A 20,344-nucleotide genomic window follows, 5' to 3' on the forward strand; every position below is an offset into this window, starting at 1 on the left:
GTAGGCAATGTCTCACCGTTCTTGAACGGACATCATAAACATAACTACTAGAAAATAAGTTTTGAAAAAGCAATGTTGAAGTGAATTTCGTAAACTTGATCTGTTGTGTGATTTTTCATTCATGTCACCTACCTTTTTTCCGTAACCCGATGATTGCAGTTTGTCTTTCAATGTCATTCCTGTTACATCTTTCACATGATCAATCATGGTTATTTTACTAGGTTTTTAAGTGTCTATAGCTCTCTTCTTTATCTCAAAATCACGAAGAAGTTCAATGTAGTCTTCCATGTTATAATCTTTGAATTTCTGCATCGCCTTTTTATCTATAAAAACATAAAGTTATATAAATATAAGAACAAAACATGCACCGCATAATCATAAACAAAATATTACACAGTCAAGAGAAAACTCAAAACAAATATGGTATTTTGTACCTGTGATCTTTCCAAGAAATTCCATAAATGCTGCATCAACTTTCGTTCCTCCCCAGTCACCTCCGCTCGCTTTGTGGACTTCTTTAAGGTTATTTCCTGTGCATACTTCATGGACCGTAATATCAATTGTTCCACCTTAAATAGGCGAGTTGTATGGTGGTATGATTGGTGTTCAAACGATTGAGAAATGCTATTGTTAAAACAAAGGTACTTTATGCCAAAATATTTGAACTCGATATGTTTTGATTTACTATTGTCTTCAAACCTGTCATTTAATATAAACTGTAATGTTAATTGAGAATGTGCTATGAACTTGTCAAGTATGTTCCTTATATTAAAAAGACCGATCATTGAAACGTACACAACAGTAATCCAGGTGCAACATAATTGATTTTGAAGTAGTAAATGTCGACCACAATACTTGAATCTGAGTTTTCTAAGTTTACATAAAAAGCGGGGCTAAATTGCTGTGTTATTCCACTGGCTGCCGAGTGAAGTATGTGATGACCTTATAAGGTATATAAGAGTGATTGGACGTATTTTACAATTACATGATTCGGAAGGCGAATCCATAATTGCGTTTTCTACGCGGGAACATAAACCTTATGTATCGATGTTGTTGTTGCAACTGTTAATATATCCTATTTATTTTTTGCATAACGTTCATATGTGTACGTTGTTTTTATGGCATGTATTAGTTCTATTAAACATGTAGTTGTGTAATAATACTGCTCAGAGCATATGATGTGTTGTTCAAAACTGGACAGCAGGGCTTTAATAAATAATACATAAATATCAACGACATAAAAACGAATACGATGTGAAAGCGCTAATGATTATCATTATTATTATTATCATTATTATTATTATTATTATTATTATTATTACTATTATTAAGGATAATATATATATTATTATAATGCAAATATTTGAGAACTGCACCTCCTGCATCTAGAACTAAATATTTCTTTCCAGCCCTCATTGTGGAAAGACTTGATTCCCCATCTTTCTGGACAGGAAGATGTCTGCAGTACAGTGAGGCTGCTTCTGGTTCAAGTGCAAGGGTAAGCTTGTCTGATGAAATCCCGGCCTAAATCGATAAAGAAAACTTAACATGAAACAATAATAATTATTAGTTTGGTAATGTACGAAAAGTAAATGAATTTCTAATTCCACAGAGGAATGTATATATGAATAGTCATGAAACGAATGGAATGCATTAATGGGCGCATCGCATACAACAATTCGTTAATCATCATTTATGCATAAATGAAACTAAACATCCTGAACATTTCTGCTACTTATTGTACTATCAGCTATGTAAATGCATACCTGCTCCGCAGCCAATCTCATAAACTGTTTCGCTGAATCATTCCAAATAGCAGGCACGGTAAGGACCCAGTGAATGTCGTCTGCTTTCAATCCTGCCACTTGACTTTCCGATATCTTGCACAGGTCATCCTTCATGAATCTAATGTTAATAAAGATACATAAGTAATTCCTAAGAGTGTTTTCTATATTGGATAGTACGCGTTAACCTCCACACTTTATCCAGAGTCTTCAATTAAACATTCTTGACGTACCTGATTGAAAGGGAAAACACTGTCAATGCTAGAAGCTCTCGGCCACATTCGTCTTCTAAGACTGTGTCTTTATGTATGGACTAGAAATACAAAGAACGCAAATTGCTTTATCAATGTCGCATTGGTTTATTAATGACGTTTCTTTTTATTAATCTATTTTGAAGTCTTATATTAGACCAGATTGTTTTAACTTAGCATTGTATAGTAAAACCAAATGTTTTTCCACTATCGTTTTAAGACCAATATATTAATTTACTTTTGAGGGGACATGCACTATCGTTTAAAATTAAACTGTACACATCTTATACTTCATTATTTACACGTGCTATTTCTATAGTGTTACCTTCTTCCACAATTCCATTTTGAACCTTCGAAAGTAGAACCATTGTTTGTGTTCATTGTTTTCGCTCAGTTCACTGTAGCGAGTTTCTGCATCATATGCAAATGCCTCAAGTGTCTTTCCGTCTGGTTTTATTTATACACGTAGGACCTGGAACAAACAGGATTCATTTCAAAAGTTCATATTTTAATATATGGAAGTCGATAATCAACGTAATGATTTTATTTGGTTATAATTTTATTTACATGTATTTACATTTAAATTGATTAACTAAACGTTTGGTATAAACACACAGGTTAATATTACGGTAATCGATATTCAAGTGTAATATTTGAGTATAAAGTAGATTTGTGCTCGCATATAAATTTAGACAACCATCAAAAATATGTATATCGAAAGGCCAGACATATGGGTAGTGGAGACTGTCGTCAAGATTAAAAAGGTGTTTGGTAAGCGAATGATTCACAATACAAAGCATGACAAAACATTCAAGAGCACAGCATACAAAAACAAATAAAACTGGAGTCAAACCAATTTTGTATACACATATAAGAACGACCACTGACAATGTTTGATACAATATGTAGATGCAGTGAATATATAATTATTAAATTGAAATCTGACCATATAAATATAACAATTAATAGTATTATATCAAATTTACATCTACAATAACACATAATTTATAGTAGATTTTTGTTAAGAATTATTATAATGGGAAGCTTATTTAACCTTTTAAGGAAGTAAGCTGGCCACCACTCCATGTTTTTGCTGACACTTTTGTCGGATCACGATCGTAATCGTGTTTAAATGAAAACGCCCAGCCCGAGTAGGTCGTCCCAAAATCGATCGCGGCAACCACTAAAGCTTTTCCTTTTGCAGCCTATTAACAACAGAACATTCATATAAACGCATTTGATACATTTGCACCCGGAGTCAAGTGAACGACAGGTTTAAGGCCCGATCCAAATAGTATTATTAGAATATATATTAATCGTATGTGACGTCGGAAGGTGCATTAAGGGCTAACTCATGTTTAACGTTTATAAAGAACCCAAATAGGAGCCAAATGGAACTCTCGCTTTTCAATGGTTTACTGTTATTGCTTGTCGAAAGCAATTTAGAATTAAATTTTGAAGAAATATTTTATATGCATGCTCGAAAATACTCCTGTTGAATGTATCTAATTGATCCAATTATGAGCAGTGGTTAGTTTGCGTTCTATAGATCTTCGCAATTTTAAATAAATAAAAAAAAATAACTAATTAATTCAAATGATCATATTACGATACTTTATGCTTTGTTATTCACTTTTAGTTTCGATTTCATCGTACGAAATGTATTTATGGTCTTTAGAAATTAATACAGCTTAAAAAAACTATCTGCATAACAAAATGATACCATGTTCGAGTTGTAAATAATGTTCAAATTATATATATATATATATATATATATATATATATATATATATATATATATATATATATATATATATATATATATATATATATAAAACAAAAACAGTACCATACCATGTTGAAAGTATAACTAATCCTTAAGACTATGGACAAGGAGATCTCTGTAGGCGGAAGTAAATTAACCAAAATCATTCTTTGTAAGATTTCGCGTGTTTATTGATTGAATAAACCCAAATAATTCCTTGTAAGATTTCGAATGTGTATTGCACTTTTTTTTTTATATATTTATGTTATAAAAGTGTTGTAACTGTCGCCAATGTTTATAAAAATATATCTAACATATAAACAATTTGCTCATTTTAGTTCGAAACTTGAAGTTCATTACCTGAGCCGTTGATTTTAATTGAAATAAACGAAAAGATATATGTATTTAATGATTTTAGTTTTAACAATATCACATTTTAAAATGTTAAGGTTTGTAACGCATGCTCGCAAACATAAATTTAGAAAAAACGATTTATTCCATATAAAGGTCAAATTTTATCAAGATTTGGGGTTTTTATTTCAGAAATTTTAATATCCGTTCAGTTTCGATATCCAATATTTTCAAACGGATTGCAGACATGTTTTAAATACTAGCGTGAATTTGTTGTTAGGATAGTTCTAAACAAAATGTTTAGTACGAATGTTGAATACAGTGAGACAACAAATCAACAATATAAAACATTATACCTACCATTCCATAAACTAGACTTCAATGTTGTCCAAGTATTGCTCTAGGCGGAAGTATATTGTCTACTTTTCCGTGAATGCTATAACCTAAATTGAACTTGTTCTGGTTCCACTCGTCGCAATGATTTTTAAATGCAACAGCGGAACCAGTGTTTAAGAAAGCTGATCTTTAGAATATTAGCGAAAAAATAGTTTGCGACTTTATGTTGTTTCAATTACACTAGCGGGTCCGTATTCAATTTTAAAGATTACCGAGCAAGGCTAGAGCATTATTATAGTGAGCGATTCAATGTGAATTAACCATATAAATATATGTGTAAAAATATATCGACAAAAAGTAAAGTTTTAGGGAATTTATTGGAACAAAGTGTCATCTATATTGTCAAAGTAAAGTCTGAAAAATCGTTTGGTAGCCCTATTTTTAAGGTTGCACTATACTACTAAAATCAAAGAAGAAATCACAACTTTGAACAGTTCATTCTAAACATACACATTTCATAATGGTAAACTTTCAAATATCCAATCAATTAATAGTATACAATTCAACAAAATACAACAATTGTTCTTATGTCGACCTTTCAACGTGCGATATTTCTACTGTATCTTTATTTAAACAACACATAAAAATAACCATCGACTTAAACGCATCACTGATTATTTGAACAGAACAGAACATAATTTTATTACACATACACTTGACAGTTTCTAGTGTTTAACAAAAATAATTATACAAAATACATGAATATAGTAAGTTGATTTAGCAGAAATGTTATAAAATAGTAATAGATGAACTTTTCGGATAATTGAATCGTTTTAAATCGCATGTTAACAGTGTTTATATTGCTACGTATGGATACTTTTTAATACATTTATAATCATTAAGGTAAAACATTAATTGTAATTTGAAGGAGCATACAATAAAACAGTGCGAATCCAAACCACATATAATTTAAGTAGCAATGGTACAATTACGAATTATAGTTGTACTTTGTGTATATGTAGCATATAGTCTATAATCAGTAAAATATAATAATATTTTCAAAATATAACAATAGTTATAATTTCGAAGGAGCACACACTATACATTCGAATCACAATCACATAATCAGATATCGGCACAGTACCGAATTATACATATACTTAATATGAATGCAATATCTATATCAGCATATACTAAAAACAATACATGTTCAAATATAGCATATCACATGATGTCATAATGTATTTGATATAAATTGTAAACTATAAATTAAATACATTAAATAAATTATACATTATTATTGGTATAGCGATTATGAATTTTTGAGTGCTTCTGAAATGAACTTTCCTAACTTAAGCATTTCATTTTTATTTTCTGTAGTGAATAATTATGTGAGTTTGAGCATACTAGGTCTGACTCTATAATAGGTTTTAATGTGGTTTTCTCTAATTTGGGCAAATTTAGAACATTTCAACAAAAAGTGGTATTCATCTTCTATTTTATTGCTGTCACATATTTGGAAGAGTCGCAAGTTTCGTTCCAATCTATCTTATTTCGTAATAGATGTTCTTAAATTTCTTGAAACATTCGTCTCAAAATATGATTCAAATGAAAATGTTGTTTTTATTGCTTTGTATACAATTAGTACCCTATTATCTCGATTCCACTCTTGTAAGTATTCGTCGATAACTCTTTGTCTAAACAAAGACAAAAATTAACCTCATTGATGTGTGAGTGATTAGACCAAACATAATAAAATCCGTATTTAGATAAGAAGTCCTTCATCCTCCCAAACCAATTCAGTTTATTATCATTTACGGCAATTAGACCATCTTCCAATATGTATCGTAATATAATAGTTTAGCTTTTAGTTATTTTAAACCAATATTTTACAATACGTACATATCTGTTAATATGCAACGGTTATCTACCAAGTTCACCGTAAACGGCTACACTTGAATTTGATTTTCTGACACCAAGAACAGCTTTGCAGAATTTAAGGTGCAATTTTTCCAACTCGCTACACTTTAAAAAACACACCATATTTCACACGAGTATGCGATAATTGAAGACACAAAAGCATCAAATAACTGTAAGACTATCTTTGGTTTACAACTGTAAGTTTTCAGGTTGGATAACAATACGTTGAGTGCTTTAAAGCACTTACCACGCAAAGTGTTAGTATTAAGAGTGAATTTCCCTGTATGATTAAGTGTTACACCCAGATATATTAAGTCGTTCTCAATGTCTATGTTTTCGTTACCATATACCCACCGCTCATTACGTTTTGTAGCTCCTTGTTTGCGGAAAACTATAATTTTGGTTTTTGGTATGTTAACTTGCAAACTCCAGGTATTAAAATATTCATATAAACGGTCGATAGAAAATTGTAGGTCTTCCGGCGTTTGACCTATAACAACCATATCGTCTGCAAACAGAAGTAGAATTAAGCATATGTCATGTATATTTATTCCAGCATTATGTCTATTTTGTAAAAACATTTCAAGATCGTCCAAGAAAAGAGAACAAAGTATAGGCGATGTTATCTCCCCCTGTCTTAGTCAAATTGCTATATTAAAATACTCCGAGTATGTGTTACAATGCTTTGACCGACTTGTACATACTGCGTATTATGCGCAACATTTTGCCGTCCAAATTGGACTTAATGTATAACTTTAATAACAGTGCATTTAAATATATTGAATCAAAGCAACGTTTCATATCTACGAAACAACAATACAATCGTTTATTCATATTTACATATTGATAGTATGAAAACTGCATCTATCTTTGATCTGCCTTTTCTAAACCCACACTGCGCGTCAGATATAACATCGTTTATTTCACACCATGTTGTTATTCGCTGGTTGAGTACACATGTAAACAACTTTGCGAAGTTACTTAATAAGGCGATGCCTCTATAATAACTAGGATCAGATTTTTCACCCTTCTTATGTATAGGGATTATACTCCCTTCAGTCCAAGAAAACGGGAATTTGCCTGAATATAAAATCATGTTAAAATCGTTGTAATGTAGCCCGCCAAAATATCGCAGGCTTCTATAAAGCATTCGTTAAGCAATTTATCAACGCAAGGCGATTGATATTTCTTTAAGACGGCAATAGCTTTAATGACTTCATTATATGTCATTTGGTTATCAAGGTCCACATATACGTTGTCAAAGTGGTCGAAGTTATGGTTTGAATTAAAATCGTCTGCGTTAGCTTATCAGTAAAATTTTCATTTGAAACCATTTGCTGGAAATGATTCTTAAAATCATTACGTGACGTGTTGCTTGTGAAACCTGATGTATTATGGGATCTAAAGTACCTCCAAAAGTCCTTGGGTTTGTTCCGTTTAAGATCTTCGAATTGTTTATAGCGTTTAAGATTGTACGCCTTACGCCTATTTTTGTGATTAATTTAAAAGTACTTTTTAATTGACACACTTTTACTCTATCTCTATCACTATGTGAGTTGTTATGTATGCATCTTTATACGATCGTTTCGCTTCTTTACATTCTGGATCAAACCATTGATCGCTATCCGATAAAGTGTGTCGTTCAAATTGAGGATATTTTTTAACGGGCTTAACAAATAATTGGTCAGCCACATCTCTTACAATATTGGTTAAATTTTTTACAATGGTGTCAATATTTGCGTCGCTTTGTTCGATATGGCTTTGGAGTAGATGATTAAAATCCGGGGCCCTGTTTATTAAACCATTTCGGAAATGCTGTTTTCATCATTGAATGATGACCTTGACCGTGACCTTTCACCACTCAAAAATTGCAGCTTCATGAGATACACATGTATGCAAAATATAAAGTTGCTATCTTCAATGTTGCAAAAGTTATGGCCAATGTTAAAGTTTCGGACGCACAGACTGACAGACGGACAGACGGACAGTTCAACAGCTATATGCCACCCTACCGGGGGCATAAACATATGCACTTGTATGTGTCCACAAGTAACTGTGCGCCGAAAGAGGAAACGAAAATCTAGTATACAGTGTAACATAACAATGAAATTTGGGGTATGTCCTGGAAAGTGTCATTTGGTAGTGGTCAATCCAAAAACAGGTTGTTAACGAATATGTCCTTGCAACGTTTGTGTTGTTATAGAGGACAGTGTTACCTCGAGGTCATCCTGTGACGGCGAGTGTTTGTGGGTATGGCGGTGTACCCAAGCGTCCTCTGTACACATGTCGTACACGAACTGAATAAACAACACACCATAAATATTAGAGCCCTGCTCTGTTTAAACGGGTCTTTAATGCTTGTGTGTAAAGTGTCGAGCAGGCAAATCATGGACGAAATTGTCCACCTTTACTGGATGTTTGCTAAGAAAAGACTTTGTTTAAACGAAAAATATCATACAAATGAAGAGTGTCGTTCCTGAATAGCCTGTGCGAAATGCTCAGTCTAATCTGGGGGAAAACTTTCCTTTATTGCATTAAACACCCTTTTCACACTGCGAGGCTCATTTGGATTAGGGTTTATGTTATACAGAGATGTAAAATAACGAACAATATTAGTGCAATATATTATTAATTACCCATTATGAATGATGAATTTTTGTGATGGAAATAATACTAAATATCTTATCAAAAATGTACAAGTACGGGGTGATAATGCTAACATGACAGGCATGGAAGAGAATTTAGATACTACATCATCACAATTGTCAGAGCGCATAAAAATATATAATTTGATCCCCCTTTTCTGTGGTGATAGTAATCGTTAAGCCAACGCAATATATGAGCGGATCCGAGATCTGAGATCTTGAGGTAAAAGACTTGTGCCAGAACTCAGGGTTGACAGGTTCGAATCGCCACTCAAGCATTAAAATAAATTCAGCCCCCCCCCCCCCGTACAATCCTCATGAGCAAGTAGACTATTTCCTCCTCATGCTTTGAAGAGCTCAGAGCTGCGCGCGCATCCTGCCATTCGTGCTTGTGGATGTTGGCGAACGCGTCCGCTATGTGTTGCTCGTTGTCCATCGATCCGGAGCTTGGCTGGGACTTCAGTTGGAACTATCTTTCTAGCTGCAACGATAAGAATGAAGATGAGGACACTAACTACTCTCAAATAGCGAAATTAGATCTTAAAATCTAGCTTTTTTAAGCAATGGTTTATTAAAGCCACACACCTTGAAATGAAATACATGACATAGTAAATTTTAGTATAAATAAGAAACATATTTTATCTATGACAATTAGAATATATCTTGTGGTAACAATGTAGAAATCCTTCCCTTTTGCGCTTTAAAACTTAAAAATAATCGCGTTTGTCGAAATGGACGTATACGTCTAGAAATCCTACTTTCGGTTTTAAAAGAGGTACCGTTTTGAAAATAATAAATATCTTGCTCAGTAGGCTATAGATTTAATTTTATCTATCTCAATTAGAATATATATGGTGGTTACAAGGTAGAAATCCGTCTGTGTGTGCTTTAAAACTTAAAATTAATCGCGTTTGTCGAAATGGACATATAAGTATAGAAATCCTACTTTCGGTTTTAAAATGTAAAAAAAAAATAAAAAAATTACTTGCTAACTAGGCAATAGATTAAATGACAATTTTGCACACCTTAAAATTGCATCTATTAGTATTGATTAACATGTACTTCATTTCAAGGTGGATGGCTTTAACAGTTGCATGCTCATTTGATACATTCACGCGTTTATGGCAGAAGCGTATTAACATATTTACTTCACACAGTTTATAGAAGGTTGGAAAGAAAACAAGCCATAAATTGTCAGTAATGGCACAAATCAAACCTTCGTGTCATGCGATACAAGCTCTTTATGTCGCATTAAGGTTGGAGTTAACAATATTTTCAAAACAATTCACTATGACGTCTAAATTACATAAGAACAACTAGAGCTTTGTCACTGACGTGACTTATACACCCACATGCTGCATTGACACATAATAGTTTGCATGCTGTCTTCACAAAACAAGAGAAGCTAATTTATGGCGATTTTTAAGAATTATTATGCTATTATCATGTGTGGCCATTTGACCTTTGAACTCTTATATTCTCTCGCATGACACGCCTTCCAATGACTGTGAACAAAAAAAATGTACAGAGTCATTTTAAATGCTCACAATGAATGACATAGTTATGGCCTGGACAAGCTTATTTATGGCAATTTTGACTTCTGAACTCCAAGTGTGACCTTGACCTTGGAGATATCGACGTTATTCTTTCGCATGACACACCGTCCTATGATTGTGAACACATGTACCGAGTAATTTTAAAATCTCACAATGAATGACATAGTTATGGCCCGGACAAGATCATTTATGGCCATTTTTTACTTTTGAACTCTATTGTGACCTTGACTTTACAGATATCGACGTAATTGTTTCGCATGACACACCGTCCAATGAGTGTGAACAATTGTGCCAAATAGTTTTAAAATCTCACAATGAACGACATAGTTATTGCCCGGACTAGCTCATTGATGGCGATTGTTGACCTTTGAACTCAAAGTGTGACCTTGACGTTGCAGATATCGACGTAATTCTTTTGCATTACACACCGTTTAATGATTGCGAACAAGCGTAAAGAGTTATTTTAAAATCTCACAATGAACGACATAGTTTTGGTCCGGACAAGCTCATTTATGGACAGTTTTTTAACTTGTAACTCCAAGTGTGACCTTGACCTTGGAGATATCGACGTAATTATTTCGCATGACACACCGTCCAATGATTATCAACAAATGTACAGAGTAATTTTAAAATCTCACAATGAATGACATAGTTATGGCCCGGACAAGATCATTTATGGCCATTTTTTACATTTGAACTCTTAAGTGTTACCTTGACGTTGCAGATATCGACGAAATTTTTTCGCATGACATACCGTCCAATGATTGCGAACAAAGGTACAGAGTAATTTTAAAATCCCACAATGAACGACATAGTTATGGCCCGGACAAGCTCATTTATGGACAGTTGTGACCTTTGAACTCAAAGTGTGACATTGACCTTGGAGATATCGACGTAATTATTTCGCATGACACACCGTCCAACGATGGTGAACAAATGTTCAGAGTAATTTTAGAATCTCACAATGAATGACATAGTTATGGTCCGGACAAGATCATTTATGGCCATTTTTGACCTTTGAACTCTAAGTGAGACCTTGATCTTGGAGTTGTCGACGTAATTTGTTCGCATGACACACCGTCCAATGACTTTAAACAAATATACAGAGTAATTTTAAATTCTCAAAATGAAAGACATAGATATGGCCCGGACAAGATCATTTATGGCCAGTTTTCACCTTTGAACTCAAAGTGTGACCTTGACGTTGCAGATATCGACGTTATTCTTTCGCATGACACACCGTCCAATGAGTGTGAAATTGTGTCAAACGATATTTAAATCTCACAATCAACGACATAGTTATGGCCCGGACAAGCTCATTGATGACGATTTTTGACCTTTGAACTCAAAGTGTGACCTTGACATTGCAGATAGCGACGTAATTCTTTCGCATGACGCACCGTCCAATGATTGCGAACAAATGTGCAAAGTAATTTTAAAATCTCACAATGAACGACATAGTTATGGCCCGGACAAGATCATTTATGGACATTTTTTACCTTTTAACTCAAAGGACAATATTGACCTTGGAGATATCACCATTATTCTTTCGCATGATGCACCGTCCAATGATTGTCAACAAATGTACAGAGTAATGTTAAAATCTCACAATGAATGACATAGTTATGGCCCGGACAAGATCATTTATGGCCATTTTTTACTTTGAACTCTAAGTGTTACCTTGACGTTGCAGATATCGACGAAATTCTTTCGCATGACATACCGTCAAATTATTACGAACAAATGTACAAAGTAATTTTAAAATCTCAAAATGAACGACATAGTTATGACCCGGACAAGCTCATTTATGGACATTTTTGACATTTTAACTCAAATGTGACATTGACCTTGGAGATATCGACGTTATTATTTCGCATGATACACCGTCCAATGATGGTGAACAAATGTACAGAGTAATTTTAAAATCTCAGAATGAATGACATAGTTATGGCCCGGACAAGCTCATTTATGGACATTTTTGACCATTTAACTCAAAGTGTGACATTGACCTTGGAGATATCGACGTAATTATTTCGCATGACACACCGTCCAACGATTGCAAACAAATGTACCGAGTAATTTAAAAATCTCACAATTAATGACATAGCTATGGCCCGGACAAGATCATTTATGGCCATTTTTGACCTTTGAACTCTAAGTTTGACATTGACCTTGGAGATATCGACGTAATTCTTTCGCATGACACACCGTCCAATAATTTAGAAAAATGAAGAGAGTACTTTTTAAATCTCAAAATAAATTATATAGTTATGGTCCGGACAAGATCATTTTTGGCCATTTTGACCTTTGAACTCAAAGTGTGACCTTGACGTATCAGATATCGACGTAATTCTTTCGCATTACACATCGTCCAATGAGTGTGAACATATAGACAGAGTAATTTTAAAATCTCACAATAAACGACATAGTTATGACCCGGACAAGCTCATTGATGGCAATTTTTTACCTTTGAACTCAAAGTGTGACATTGACGTTGCAGATATCGACGTAATTGTTTCGCATGACACACTGTCCAATGATGGTGAACAAATGTGCCAAATGATTTTAAAATCTCAAAATGAACGACATAGTTATGCCCTGGACAAGCTCATGTATGGCCATTTTTTACCTTCGAACTCAAAGTGTGACAATGGCCTTGGAGATATCGACAAAATTCTTTCGCATGACACACCGTCCAATGATGGTGAACAAATGTGGCAAATGATTTTAAAGTCTAACAATAAATGACAAAGTTATGGCCCGGACAAGCTCATTTATTGGCAACTCCAAGTTTGACCTTGACCTTGGAGATATCGACGTACTTCTTTCGCATGACACACCGCCCCATGATGGTGAACAAATGTACCAAGCCTGTATCAGCGAAGAGACTCTCTGCTGTTAGTTATTTATTCGCGAAGAAAAAGTATTTTAATAACGAAAATCCAGTAACGCCGGAAAAAATCGCCCCTGGTCAGACTTTGCGGACTGTACAGGATAAGCTAGGTCGGCAAATGCATTAAGTCCGATGTTCCCAGAGCACGGCTTATTTATAGAATCAATATGTCATTAAATTTATTGGGCACACTTATTAACACTTATCAATAAGTATGAAGGAACAACACAAATGATATTTTAAAGGGATCTTTTCACGCTTTGGTAAATTGACAAAATTGAAAAAAGTTGTTTCAGATTCGCAAATTTTCGTTTTAGCTATGATATTTGTGAGGAAACAGTAATACTGAACATTTACCATGGTCTAATATAGCCATTATATGCATCTTTTGACGATTTTAAAACCTAAAAATTATAAAGCGTTGCAACGCGAAACGATTGAATAATTTGGAGAGTTCTGTTTTTGTCGTTAAATTTTGTGAAACTACGAAGATTGCTTATATAAGCTATAAAATACTTCAAGTATATGTACTCGGCGGAATAGCTCAGTAGGCTAAAGCGTTTTTACTTCAGGACTCTGGCAGGACTCCAGGGGTCACTGGTTCGAAACCTGGTCCGGGCAATGTTCTTTTCCTTTTTTTAATTTTATTCTTGATTTTTTACTGGAGCTTTTACGATCCAATGTTTACATTTATCGAAATAAAGCATTTAATGAATAAGTTAAAAAATGCCAAAATCTGTGAAAAGGCCCCTTTAAGGTACCTTGTACGTAACTTGCACTTCCTTCAGTCGTCCATTAGTCAGTTCAAATGCAAAATAGTCCAGGCGGTTTAAAACTCATTCAAATGTCTTTAGTTTCCCTGCAACTTTAATATTTCATCGACAATAATGGGATACGAAGGAAATGCACGATGGCAAGATTCGTCCTTAAAGCAATATCTGTCAGAGACAACCACGCTACTGTTTGCCGATCAGAATGAGCGATGAAACCCATTACAATAAGTAATGTCACTTCCCCGACATTCAATGAAACCAACTAGATGTCACTTCCCCCGACATTATACAATACTTCTCGGAAGCTTTAAATACTCTGCGAAATAATAGGAAACGTCAATAAAGAATTATAAATATGAACATATTAATCAGCACTGTCTAGCAGCCTAGACTCCCAGCACAACTGTATTCCAAACTTATAGATTACAATAACACTTTGAAAACTGCAGATCAACTTAGTAGCATCACTTGTTTAAATACTTGTTTCGGGTAAAAATCCGTCAAAAGAGGATTCTTCATCGTGTTTTGTTGGTTTTGGTTTCTATGACAGCAGCCAAGATAAACCATCCAATTCTGTACTTATTATCGACTTGTATTCATCGAATTAATGTTTTTATGGTTGAAACTATATAAATTATTCCCATAATATCGACAGGTCGAAAGCGTTTTAAGGCGGTGGTAACACTCCGAACTCATTTATTAATAATAAATACCACAAGCGTAATGCTACAAATGTTTCTTGTACATTTAATATTAGTTAATGCAATATTTGAAAATCGCTATTGATACCAGGGTGCAGGATCACGTGACTTAGTGGATTTCACAATTGAACGTTTATGGATGTAAACACACTGGTTTCTTTATATAAGTTTTTTTTTATCAATGAATTCTAAAGAATTTCAACTACATGTAGTGCATTAAAGACATTTCTATGCTTCTTATGAAAATGTGATATACATCAGAATTGATTTATTAAAAAATCCCGTGATCTTGGCCAAAAATGCGATTTGTAACAAATTAATTTGTGTCTACAAACATATTGTGGATTAGATATCGTTCTATAGCGTGAGTGCCGGAAATAAAGCCGCAATGCTTCCACATTGGATATGTATGAACATTTCAACTGCAGGCAATAACTCCTTCGCGAAATTGTAATTAGAAGCCAGCTAATAATGCGTGTGTTTATTTGCACAAATTATAAGATTTAACATGTGAAGCAAATGATTTTCGTAAATGTTTTGCAAAACCTAACTTGATTTAAAGGGGCCTTTTCACAGATTTTGGCATTTTTTAACTTATTCATTAAATGCTTTATATTGATAAATGTAAACATTGGATCGTAAAAGCTCCAGTAAAAAATCAAGAATAAAATTAAAAAAAGAAAAAGAACATTGCCCGGAGCAGGTTTCGAACCAGTGACCCCTGTAGTCCTGCCAGAATCCTGAAGTAAAAACACTTTAGCCTACTGAGCTATTCCGCAGAGTACACGTACTTAACGTATTTTATACCTGATATATGCAATCTTCGTAGTTGCACACAATTTAACGACAAAAACAGAACTCTCCAAATTATTCAATCGTTTCGCGTTGCAACGCTTTATAATTTTTAGGTTTTAAAATCGTCAAAAGATGCATATAATGGCTATATTAGAGCATGGTAAATGTTCAGTATTACTGTTTTCTCACTTATATCATAACTAAAACGAAAATTTGCGAATCTGAAACAACTTTTTTCAATTTTGTCAATTTACCAAAGCGTGAAAAGATCCCTTTAATGGCATTTTAGACATTAACGGTCAATGTATTTGCATTTTGTTGACAATTATTCATTTTGACCTGGTTTTTTAAATCAATTATTGCACTGAAACCTTTTTACAACGTATGCTCAATATAGTGGTGGTGGTTTTGGTGGTGGTGGTGTTGGTGGTAAACGGTTGCCCTCGGCGGTTAGGTATGTCAGTCGGTCGCTCCGTAGACCACTAATTGTATGCATGATATAATCAAGCAAATTGGCGTGCTGGTTACTTAAGAAGAATGCAAAGTCCGATTTATTTTGAGATCAACATGTACAAGTGCAATGCCATCATGACTTAAAACATGAATGATTACTAAACACCATATGAACATTTGACACTCTTTTCCATAATAATTGGATTTCCAGAATGTTTATGCGTACAAGCATCTATTCACTGATTTAACAAATCTATATATTCTCAGTGACGTGAAGTTTTGATAAGCTTACCTTAAAATGTGGATTTGAAATTTCGTGTAAATTCAGCATAGGGATCTGCAACTTTTACAATGCGTTTGCTGTTACTAAATATTTTATTTTAAAATGGAAACTATCACCTTACTCAAGACAAACTGAAACAAATCAAAGTTAAGTTGCTTATATTCAAACGATTCTCTGAAGAATTGACATCTTCACAATCGGTTTTGACAAATAATATGATGTTGTGTAAAACTTTCCATACATCATATTGTGAGAAGTAAATCAGTCACAATACAATAACATATTCATCTCCCAAGAGATTCAGTACACAGAGTTTTATGAAATGTGGGAATTTGAGGCTGATATGTATATTCTTTCTATATTTAGACACATGTTTGTAAAAGGCAAACAAATATTGACTGCATGATTAAGTGCTTTGTATAATCAGGAATCTGTTCCAATTCGGCATTATAAAGTCTCTATTGGATAAGCGTCGTTCTTGGAACACGGGGCTTATTTCATTAGCGTAACAGGTCACCCCCATATTTAATGGAATTTTCCTTTAAGGGAGGACTTTTCTTAAAGAAAATCCAATGTGGGCGGAAGATTTCGTGACTGAACAGCCTGTGCTGACTGCACAGGCTGAACGGAGATGAAACTTTAAGCACATGCAGTAAGCCATGCTTCCGACAACGCGACCAATAACCGGTTTAAGTCAGCAACAAACGTATTATATCCAACCAACAGACAGTGGCGTTTTGCATGTAAGCCATATAAGCAAGGGCTTTCAACACAAGTAACCTGAAGGTAAAGACATCTGCCAGGACCTTTGTTATAAATATGTTTGGGTGTTATACTGATTACAACAATTTATTGTATGCTTACTGGTGGTTTATAGAGAAATATCAGTGAATTAAAACTGATTATTTCACTGTTTCAAACATTGAAAATTATCAGTGAAAATTATCGATAATTTTCACTGTTTACTGTGAAATGACGTCATTTTTTGACGAAATGACGTCATTATCTCAGCAAAATTCTTTAGTTAAACTCTTAAACAATGTATATAAACTGTGAAAAATGCATTTAATAAAAAGAAAATTTGTTGGATTCAGTGGATTGTCCATTTTAATTCACTCGTGATCACAGAAAATATATATTTTCACTCGTGGCTGCGCTACTCGTGAAAATATTATTTTCTATGATCACTCGTGAATTAAAATCGATAATCAACCGGATCCAACAAATATCCTCTATTAGTCCAAGGAATATAATGCTTCAACGTAGATTGCGCCCGAATAGTTTAACAAATGCACCTGTTTATAGTCGATATATTGTACAGGAATAATACTAAACAATTAAAAGAGTGAGAGCCTCGGTCAGAGAAAACTGGGCTCAATGCATGTGCGTAAATGTTCATCCCAGATCAGCCTGTGCAGTCCGCAGTATCTTCTAAACGAAAATCAACTCTAGGCGGAAAGTGTCGCCAAATTGTAGCCATTGTGCACTGACATGCTGATCTGTGATGAAACTTTAAACACATCCATTAAGCTCAATTTATCCAGAATTGGACTCATTATGGGCATTATGAAGGGACTTTCAACGCAAACACCTAGCTACGGCAACTGACTGATCGTTCAGTTTTAACGTTGAGAGTGCCACAAAACCGCATTACACAATCTGAGCTGTACAACAATAGTTAAATTACACACTAAAAAAAACAAACTTTTGATTTCGCTGCAAAAGACATTATGTCCGCTGGTGCCGCTTCTAAACCAACATGTGTGATTTTGCACTTTGCAAGATGGGTAGGAACTAATGTTAAGAGCGTTGTTTTGTAAAGTAAGTTGTCAATGAATATAAATTATATATATACAATTATTCATAAAATTGCATAAGTGTAAGATCGAGACAGAAGATACGCTTATTTATAGAAATATAATTTAGAAATTCCACGAAAAAAATATTGGTATTTTTTTCACTCGACTTCATGTGAATATGCATATTTCGCAAAATATAGCGCAAGTAATGAAATGCTAGTTTAAAGATCAGACGAACGCAGTGATTTGACACCTTTATGAACAGAAGGCTGTCATAAAGAGTGTTTAAAGTAATTCGACGCCAAAGAAATAATACATCCATAATATGCACGTATACATATGCATTGATATTGGTTACCAACATAATAACAATATCTATCACTGTGTGGTTGTTACCATAGAGTTACCGAGTGTGATACCAAGTTTTAGACAAATTAAATATATAAATATAAATATTCAATAACGGTCGTTATATGCATCGAAAACATAAATTGACATTTCCAAGTCAATATCTTAGAAGAAGTTTAAACGGCTTTCCTGCATTATACAGCACACACAATATATCACGTCAGAAATTTAAACATAATAAACAATAAACTGTGCAAATAAAAAGGAAATGGTCACAGTTATAGAACTTCTTGAAAAATATTTTCTAATGATTTAACTTTGCATGTTTTAAAAGCTTCAGAAGTTAAGAAGTTAATAAGATTTATAGACCCTAGACCTACGGATCAACAGACAATTCCCTTGATAACTACATAACTCATGTGTATATTTTACCTGACTTCTTATATTATATCATATGTGTGAGCCAAGTTTTACCATCGATTTAAACGAAATAAACAGAAGCACATGCTTCCGTCCGATAGAATTTCAAAATAAAAAATGTTGTCCATTTGAACATATAATTCGGCATAACATGAATGCTGTTTAAAGGGTAGGAATACTTTTGATCCATTGCATAATTCCGAATTTTTGTATATTCTTTTTTGCCTGGAATCTGTGACAAAAAAAGAGTAAATTCGTCTAAGTGATGAACAAGTACCAGTTAAAATTAATCCGCATACTACTACGTATACATGGGTGCAATAAACAGCGTTTTGTGTCCTTAACATCAGTGCACATAAAATAATGTATAAGGGTAGAAAAACGTAAACCATGTAACCAATATGTACGTTAAATCGGTCACTGTGTGCAATTTTGTGTATAACACATGTCTACAGCCCCTAATCACTCAGCTGGAATGTTTTCATCCATCAAGAACTCCTGTAAATAAACCGAATGCTGGCCAACTAGCTAGCGGAAGTCAGTGTTGAGCACCGGAGATTCGCGTTATATAGGGATAATTACACCCTTCCTAAGCAGCGTCCCATCGCTTTTCACCACCGCCGGCCACACTGTCCAATCGCATAAATGTCCGGTTGCTTTCCCCTCGAGCTCGAACTTCTCGTGCTCTATAGGGTCGCCCTTGGGTAGCCAGTAGATGGTCAGCGGCTGTTTGGTGGCGGTCATCTCGTGCACACGCTTGATGCAGGCCTTGATGAACGAGCGGACGGGCTTCGTGACCTGATCCTTGTGCAGGGTGCGCGGAAGTCGCTTCTCCAGGAACTCCTGTGGAAACATGGATAGGACTTTATGATATCTATTTTCATTAGCTAAAATCAGTATGCTTCATAAAAATGACTACAGCTTAAGCCTTTTCAAACAATTATGTCGTTTTCGGAAATAAACGATATGTATTTTGTACTTTATAGTTAAAAAATGTACACTTTTAAAATTTAGTATACAGTGTCACATAATTATGAAATCTGGCGTATGTCCTGGAAAGTGTCATTTGGTAGAGGTCAATCCTAAAACACGTTGTTAACGAATATGCCCTTTCAAAGTTTGTGATGTTATAGAGGACAGTGTTACCTCGAGGTCATCCTGTGGCGGCGAGTGTTTGTTGGTATGGCGGTGTACCCAAGCGTCCTCTGTACACATGTCGTACACGAACTGAACAAAAAACGCACCATAAATATTACAGCTTCGCTTTGTTA

The 20,344-nt window shown here is 34.3% G+C and overlaps 3 protein-coding genes across 16 annotated transcripts in view; all 3 read right to left on the bottom strand.

Annotated features, from left to right (window-relative positions):
- LOC127878314 (heat shock 70 kDa protein 12A-like) overlaps positions 1–207 on the bottom strand; it is a 24,624-nt gene extending 24,417 nt beyond the window's left edge. Inside the window, exon 1 of the mRNA XM_052424836.1 lies at positions 133–207. Coding sequence (XP_052280796.1) covers positions 133–207 — 75 coding nt within the window. The remainder of the gene's footprint in view (positions 1–132) is intronic.
- LOC127880321 (heat shock 70 kDa protein 12A-like) overlaps positions 1–4,612 on the bottom strand; it is a 7,048-nt gene extending 2,436 nt beyond the window's left edge. Inside the window, exons 1-8 of one of the 2 annotated variants that reach the window (XM_052427703.1) lie at positions 4,512–4,612; positions 3,090–3,240; positions 2,361–2,507; positions 2,018–2,097; positions 1,767–1,905; positions 1,377–1,524; positions 435–569; positions 133–323 (exon numbers count right to left, since the gene is read on the bottom strand). In XM_052427703.1, the coding sequence (XP_052283663.1) occupies positions 226–323; positions 435–569; positions 1,377–1,524; positions 1,767–1,905; positions 2,018–2,097; positions 2,361–2,378 (618 nt within the window). In that variant the 5' untranslated portion in view covers positions 2,379–2,507; positions 3,090–3,240; positions 4,512–4,612 and the 3' untranslated portion in view covers positions 133–225. Of the gene's footprint in view, positions 1–132; positions 324–434; positions 570–1,376; positions 1,525–1,766; positions 1,906–2,017; positions 2,098–2,360; positions 2,508–3,089; positions 3,241–3,889; positions 4,022–4,511 lie in introns of those variants that run through there. The other variant, XM_052427702.1, reaches the window with a different exon arrangement.
- Positions 4,613–8,622: 4,010 nt separating this feature from the next.
- The window catches only part of LOC127880323 (uncharacterized), a 64,651-nt gene continuing 52,929 nt past the window's right edge, over positions 8,623–20,344 (bottom strand). For 9 of the 13 annotated variants that reach the window (XM_052427718.1, XM_052427720.1, XM_052427712.1 and 6 more), the window contains 2 exons: positions 20,220–20,300; positions 19,606–19,916 (listed from right to left, as the gene is read on the bottom strand). In XM_052427718.1, coding sequence (XP_052283678.1) covers positions 19,638–19,916; positions 20,220–20,300 — 360 coding nt within the window. In that variant the 3' untranslated portion in view covers positions 19,606–19,637. The other 4 variants (XR_008049514.1, XR_008049515.1, XM_052427704.1 and 1 more) reach the window with 4 other exon arrangements.

The sequence above is a fragment of the Dreissena polymorpha genome, chromosome 4 (assembly GCF_020536995.1).
Source record: "Dreissena polymorpha isolate Duluth1 chromosome 4, UMN_Dpol_1.0, whole genome shotgun sequence".
In the NCBI taxonomy this organism is placed as follows: domain Eukaryota; kingdom Metazoa; phylum Mollusca; class Bivalvia; order Myida; family Dreissenidae; genus Dreissena; species Dreissena polymorpha.